Source organism: Zea mays, chromosome 9 (genome assembly GCF_902167145.1).
Source record: "Zea mays cultivar B73 chromosome 9, Zm-B73-REFERENCE-NAM-5.0, whole genome shotgun sequence".
Lineage (NCBI taxonomy): Eukaryota > Viridiplantae > Streptophyta > Magnoliopsida > Poales > Poaceae > Zea > Zea mays.
The window spans coordinates 120,579,629-120,587,438 of NC_050104.1; the positions used below are offsets into that span (position 1 = coordinate 120,579,629).

Genomic DNA, 7,810 nt, shown 5'->3' on the forward strand with positions numbered 1-7,810 from the left:
TTTATTTCTCGAGGTTCAACTCTGAAGAGTTTACGTCCTCATTTAGGAGTCCACAAAGGATGTGTCTTTTTCAACCCTTACCCTCTCTCACACGGGCACGAAGACCGGATGAGTTTTCTTCATTATCCCAGGGACACCATGTCCCGTAAGGACCTCCACACAAAGAAAAGAGTATCTTGCCTTGCTTTACAATCAAAGAGAATGGAGAGGGAGTGAGAATGAAAGCTCAAATCAAGAACACAAGAACACAACTCTCAAATGTGCAAGCCGCTAAGTCTCTCAAACTCAAATCGATTGAATGCGGCATGGGAATGACTTTGGAAGCTTGAAGATGTTGCACTTAATGTGTAGTAGGTTGGAGTGAGTCTTGTGTCTTCAATGTGTTGGTTGGGGTATATTTATAGCCCCCAACAACTCATAGACACGTTGAAGAAAAGTAGCCGTTGAAATCTGTCAGCGAGTCTGATGCCTGTCAGACCGGTCCGGTGCTCCGCCTCCAAAAATCCAGAAAATACCCTCTATGTGTAACCGGCCCGATGCCCCAGCTGGAAAATTGACTAAGTCTGAGTCCTCTGAACGGACAGTGCGATGCCTCGTTCCAACGGTCTATTTTTATCCTTTTTGTCCAAATCTTCTTCAGATCTTTTTTTACTAGTCTTGAGGATGTTCCTATGATTTAGACAAACATATCTAGAGTCAATCCAACTAGTCTAAGCCATGGATTTTGGACCTTTTGTTTTCTCTAACTTAGAATCCTATTTTTGCTAAAACTAGCTCCAAAAGTGTGTTTCATTAAAACGGAGCTATCCAACCTTCTTAGATGTGTCAATTAGATTCCTAGGGTGTATACAACTTATCCAAAGTGTATAACTAGGTAAGGTTCTTTTATTCCAAGTTTTACCTTTTTTGGTTGGTTTGAGTTGTTTCTGACTTAGAATCTGATTTGTTGCACTTGTGAACCTATGAATCAAATTTATTGCAATCAGTTAAATTTATAAATCAAATTTATTGCAACATCTATATAATCCATTAAATTTTGTAAAATCAATCCAACCAAATCACCTTTCACTCATACAACCCCATTCCCTCCCTTTGTGACTCGACGTTCACCCCCCTCTCACTCGCGGCGGCTTTTCCTCGAACGCCTCGCTCACTCGTCCATGGGCTCCTCCTAGTGCCGATCTCAGCGGATTGCACCCCGCAGGGGCACGCCATGGTGTCGGTGTTGGACCTGACGTCGCTCTTCTCCGCGTAGTGTCGGGACCTGGACCAATTCTTCGATCACCTAGACATGTCATAGGCGACGACGTTCACGTAAGCGTTGTTCAACGTGTCGGGCGTTGTCTTCTTCATCGGTGTCGGCAAGTCGAGCATCGTGGCACGAAAGACTGTGTAGATGTTGACGTCGCTGGGCTTCACACACCGGCTTCCTCACTCCGTCGCTCCACAATGACATTGACACACTCTTCCTCGAGGACGTGCTCCCGCACCTCTCCAAGTCCGGCACCCCTCCCTCCATGATCTCTCCGCTCACTCCCTCTCCCTCCTCCCACTCATGCCGCCGCCAACCCCTTCCTTTCCCTTGCCCTTTCCGAGACCGTATTGTTAGCACCAATAATTAGACTAGAATCATTAGTATAGCTGCTTGAGGCAGAACAAATGCCTAACCAAGGACCAATACGTTGACGGTAGAAATCGATCGATCTCTCGTAGCAAAAAAAAATGCAATTACAGTATGCATGAAAATACACTCTCATTCATCACCTACAGGCTTGTTCGGTTAGCTCTCAATCCATGTGGATTGAGTGGGATTGGATGAGTTTGAATCCTCAACAAGTCAAACTTTTTCCTAATTTTTACAATTCTATCCAATCCATGTGTATTGGGAATAACCGAACAAACCCTATATGAGTGTTTACAAGTGGTTCTTGGCAACTAGTATCAAATGCAGCAACTGTCTTTTGGGCACCAACTACTTGCTAAAAAACTAGTACTAGAACATAACAAACGGCCGGCGAGCTACTTGCCGTGGCGCTTGACGCCGCGCGTCCCCGCGGACTTCTTTATGGACTCGATCCTCTGCCGCCTGATCTGCTCCCTGAACCGGGCGATGAACTCCTCCGCCTTCTTGTCCACCTCGTTCTCGTCCACCTCCGGCGTCGACTCCCTCGTCGAGTACCCGCCACCGCCGACGTCATCCCCGCCGTCGTCGTCGCTGCTCTCGCTCTCATCCGACGAGACTGCCACACCGCCCAGGATAGAGTCGCTCCCTGACCTCTCGTACTGGAACCTGGAAATGGACTGATAAGCTCTGTAGCCGTACGGCTCCTCTGATCCGTGCACGTCCAGCGCGTCACGATCATCACCGGAGTCGTCGGGCAGTTCTTGGCTTTGGTCTTGGAAAACTGCTGGCTCCCTTGTCCTGAACGTTCTCACCGACTTGCCAACCGAAACCGACGAGGACGAGCCACCGTTAGAAGAGAAAGAGCTTCTTGGATTCGCTGGCAAGGAGAAAGAGTTGCTGCTCGTCTTCGGCAAGTAGTGGTCTTCTCCTCGGCCTCTCATGCTGTGGTGCTGCAGCTCCTCCTTAAAGCTTTTCGGCGCTGCCGACCGGCGCTCGGTCGTCGGGTGGTAACCGTGGACGAGGAACGGAGGCGGAGGCGGGGGCGGCGCCGGCGGCGAGGAGGAGATGGAAGAGCACCTGTACGGGCTCCTCCTCTTGGCCTTGGCGTAGTACTCCTCCTCGCTTGCCTTGGCCAGCGTCTCCCTGGACAAGGACGACGCCGGGGACACCCTCTTGGGGGACGGCGAGGGGCTCGGCGACGACGCGGGTCGGCGCGCGTCGAGCCTCCCGGACCGCGACCGCCACGGTATCGGCGAAGGGAGCACGGTCTCGTCGTCGTGGGCGCAGTCGACCGCCGAGCTCTGAGAACTCCGGCGCGGCCGCGCACACTGCGGCTCGAAGTCGACAGCCCCAGCCCCAGCCCCCGCCGCGCTGGCGTCCTGTGCCTGCTGCGGCTTCAGCATCCGGACGGGTAGCGACAGCGGCGCCTGTGCGTCCGGGGCCTGGGCCTGCCCGATCCGGACCCCGCCGCCTCCAGTGGACACGACGACGACGGGCTCCACGGGCCGGTGCAGCGCGCTCCACGAGCGCGCCATGCCGCCTCCGCCGCCACCGGGAGGGCTGTCCGGCACCAGCACGTCGGCGTCGTCGTCATCGAACGGCGCGATCGAGTCCCTGAACATCCGCCACGCGTACCTCGCGTCCGCCTTGGCAGGTTCGGGCCCCGCGGCATCGTCCTTCTCTGCTGCTGCAGCCCCGGCGCGCCCATCGTCGGCGCTGTTCCTGCGGCTGAAGAGGCCGTACGAGACGGCGATGCCAACGAACAGCAGGTGCAGCAGCTCCCACGCCTTGGCGAGGAAAGCCTGGCCGGCTCCCCCGGCCGCGACGTCAGGCGCCTGCGCGGGGAGCAGCAGCGGCAGCAGCGCGACGCAGAGCGCGAGCACGGCCGCCCTGATCGGGAAGCTCTGAAGCACGGAGGCGGCGGCCTGCTGCTGCGCTGCCATCGATGAATCAAGAAGAGAAAAAAAAAAAGGGAATGGAACGAGAGGGAGGCGCCCCACGTGACGCGCCGCCTCTTTTAAGCTGTTCGTTTTGCCGCCGCGATCGCGGCTTTCCGCTCGTCGTCGTGGTTGGGCGGGGTGCGTGCTCCGCTTCCGACCCTCAGCACCGAATCAAACTTGGGCTCTGCCTCGGCTTTATCTCCGGTGTATCAATTTCTCCCGGTCCCGGCCCGCTCGCTTTTGGTTCTCTACCCGCACGCACCAATGCTGTCACCCGTGTGTATGGATCGCAGACTGGGCGGTTTGAGACGGCGAGAGGCGACTGACTAGGGAGAGAGGAGAATTGCTTAGCGGGGAAGGGAGGAATTTGAAGCCGGAGAGAAAGGGAGGTCGTAGATGTAGATATAGACTCCGGTGGAGGTAGGATGGAGCTGCATGCATGCGATGCGATGCGTGGATATCAAGCGTGATGGCGAACTTGTTGTCGCCTCGTGATTCCACGAGAATCTGTCCGCACTTCCATTGAGTCTTGTTTTACGCTATCGAATCTCAGACGGTGAACCGATAGATGGTAATTATAAATGACTCGGTGCTACCCAGGATCAGCTCCATATGCATCAAGATGATGCACGCTTTGCACAACTTAAAAGTACATTTCGACTAGGGACGGCAATGGGTATGGGTATAGGTAAATAACCGCGGATAATTATCCATTGGATACAGGTATGGTGGAATTCAATATCCGCGGGTACGGTTATAGATATAATAAGGTATCCGCGGATATTTTTTCGCGGGTATGGATATCCAGTATCCATACCCGTTACTCAATGGATATCTAACATATGGGCCATCCGGATTTATATATTATCATAAATTCTTATTTTTCAATTTTTATCAATAACATGTTGTTTGGTGCTGAAATTATCATTTAATGCTATTGGAATGATAATTATTTTGAAATGTAATAAAATTGTTGTTTGGTGTTTAATGCTAAAATTGTAGTGGGCGGGCGGGCGGGTAACGGGTATCCACTGGATAGCGGATACCCGGCGGGTACGGGTATGGATACAGATCCATACCCACGAACGTTTATGGGTATGGGTATGGGTTGAGTTTTGTCTCGCGGGTATGGATTCGCGAACTATATATCCGTGTACTACCCGCCCGATTGCCATCCCTAATTTCGACGAGTCATTTCTACTATAGATGGCCAATAGTGCCGGGCTAATCGGGCCGGCCCAGAGCACAGCACGATACGGCATGGCCCGATGGCTAGTGTCGTGCTTGGGCCGAGTGCCGAGCACACTGGGTCGGCACGGGCACAGCCCGATTAGCTCTAAAGCACGATTAGGCACGCTTCCCTGTAAACCTAAAATCTCGTCGCCCCCTCCCCCATTGGGCCCGTCTCGTTAGACACTCGCTCGCCTCGCAGCCTCGCCCGTTGTCCCTCGCTCTCGTTCTCTCCGTCTGCTTCTGGCGATTTAGGGATGATTCGACTCCACCGCCGCCTCACTGTTCGACTCCGCTGCTGGCTCACCTCCGGGCTCCGGCCTCCGGTAGGGTCCTCCACCGCTCCACCTCACGGTCCCCCTGGCTTCCCCTCACCTGTTAGCTGTCGCCTGCCTGGCTTGTGGTTTGGTCACATATTTGGTTACGGTAAGCTTTCAGTGTTCGTTTTCTTTTTCCTCTAGCCGACGTCTCCGACAAGGTTGAGACTTCTTAATCCAGTGCTTGTTCTTGTGATCTGTGCATGTGATCTGTGCTCGAACCCCGAACCCTAATCTACTCTACTGCCTTCTTGCTCTGTGATTGTATCCGTGAGGGACCGATCTGGTGCTCCAGCTTTGGTAAGTGCTTAATCTGGTGTTTGTTCTTGTGATCTATGTTTGTGATCTGTGTTCGAACCCTAAACCCTAATCTACTCTACTACCTTCTTGTTCTCTGATTATAGCCACCCGTGATGGATCGATCTGGTGCTCCGACTTTGGTAAGTTCTTAATCCGGTGCTTGTTCTTGTGATCTATGCTTGTGATCTGTGTACCAACCCTAAACCCTAATCTACTCTAATACCTACTAGTTCTCAGGTAAGAAATAGAGCTTCCACATCTGATGTTTCGAATGACTTTGACAAAATATATAAGGTTGTTGATGGTGTGAGGGTCAGGTGTCAGGCTAAGTGCAAAGTTTGCAAGTGTGTTTTGTCTGCTAAATCTTCTAGTGGCACTAGTCATCTTAATCGGCATAGAAATGCATGCAAACTGAAGCATGACAGAAATTCAGACTACTAAACATCTAAACTCATATGAACATGATAGATTGCTTGGAACTGTTGTTTTTCCTATGAAAACTAAGTTCCTTAAGTACTGGAGGGATATTCCACTTCTCTATTCATTTGCATTCATTCTTGATCCTAGAGCTAAATTGAGGGGCTTCAATAGAGTTCTATCTATTTTAACTGGTGTCACACACTATGATTACTCTGGTTATTTAAATTGTGTAAGAGCATAATTAACTGAGGTGTTTAACAAGTATGAAGCTAAGTTTGGTGCAGTGACCTTAATTAGACCCTCACAAACAACAAGGACTGTAAGAAAAGGACTAACTGGGGTATAATATATGGTGATGATGATGATGATTTGTTTTCAACCCCAGTTAGTGGAACAGGTTCTTCTTCCAACCCCACTCCATCTGCTTCTCTATCTAGACACACTTCAGCTAGTGCGTTGCTACAAGCAGCAAGCAATTATGCATCTCTTGGGGTTGGTTCTGAGTTATCAGCATATTTGGATAGTGATACTGTCCAGAAGTATGATGATGACTTTAATTTGTTGTCGTGGTGGCATGATCACAAGCTGACCTACCCATCTCTTTCTATGTTGGCTAAGGATGTACTAACTATGCCTGTCTCTACAATTTCATCAGAGGTGCTTTCAGTCTCACTGGCAGGATTATCGAGGAGCGTCGACTGGCCTCAGAGATGGTCGAGATGCTGACCTGCATCAAGGAATGGGAGGAAGGGAACGCAAGCACCCAACACACTGTTGAGAACAAAGAACTTGAAGACTCATTCTCTGATCTATATCTTGGTGATGAACAAGTTTCAGTTGACACTCCAGGGTCCTCTCATGCATCTCAATCTCAGACACCTACTGATCCACAACCACATGTCGATGACTGATCTTATTTAGCTAGTTTGATCTTATTTCAGTTGATGTGCCTGTAACTAAACTATACAACTCTAAACAATGTATGTGATATGTAAGAACACTAAATGAGTTGTGGGTTGCACTCTTTTTTCCTATATAGGGTTTTCTCACAAGGGTGAGTTTTTACCTAGATAGTTTTTTAATGAGACAGCCATTGCACTAAACAGCTCAATATTAGCTATTTTAGTATGTTTTAACTGTGTTTGTGAGTGTCTGAGATTCTGCGGTGTAGTGCTTGGGCCGGCTCTGGCACTATGGGCTGCCGGGCCTACCGTGCCGGCACGGCACAACTAAGAAAGCTTAGTGCCGTGCTTGGGGGCTGGGCTTAGGCACTAGTGCCGTGTCGGCATGTCACGACTATTAAATGGGCCAAACGGGTCGTGCCCTAACCGTGCCGTGCCTGACCGTGCCAGGGTCGTGTCGGGCCGGGCGGCCCATTTGGCCATCTATAATTTCTGCCATTGCAGCCGCAATTTCGCAAATATATGTAACTATTCCAACTCTTTAAGGGTGGGTTCGTGTGTAAACGGCCTTGATCGAAAACCATTTTTAGTCATTAGTCAATACTGGCCCATACCATATAAATACACATAAAAGGTCATATCAACTAAACATTAATATACACATATCTTGATTCTTTTGCCACACCAAATCTGTCGAACTCGAGTCAGCATTTGTGCCACCCTTATAATAATAATAGCTCAATATTTCACTTGATCTTGTAGTGGATTAGAACTTGTGACTAACTCTTTAGTCACATCGTTATTAACTCTTTATTACATTAGTATGACCATTCACTTTTTTAATCCGACCATATCAAGAGGCCCAGAGATATCTCTCCTATTACAAGGAGGGATAAATTCTATCTTGATCTACTCACATCTCATCCTATGTTTCATGGTATATCCAAAAAGCGATTTTATAACTACCTAGTTACAGTAGTATTTGACAACCCCAAAATGCATCAATACATATAGCGAGAATATTAGGTCTAAGGATTCAGCAGGTCTGCCACTCAAGCATGCTTGATGACATATTTT

At 49.8% G+C, this 7,810-nt stretch overlaps 1 protein-coding gene across 1 annotated transcript; it reads right to left on the reverse strand.

The window, feature by feature from the left end:
- Positions 1–1,710: 1,710 nt before the first annotated feature.
- Positions 1,711–4,109, reverse strand: LOC103638926 (serine/arginine repetitive matrix protein 1). Its single transcript, XM_008661718.4, has one exon. The coding sequence runs from the start codon at positions 3,565–3,567 to the stop codon at positions 2,020–2,022; it is 1,548 nt and encodes a 515-aa protein (XP_008659940.1). The 5' UTR covers positions 3,568–4,109; the 3' UTR covers positions 1,711–2,019.
- Positions 4,110–7,810: the final 3,701 nt, after the last annotated feature.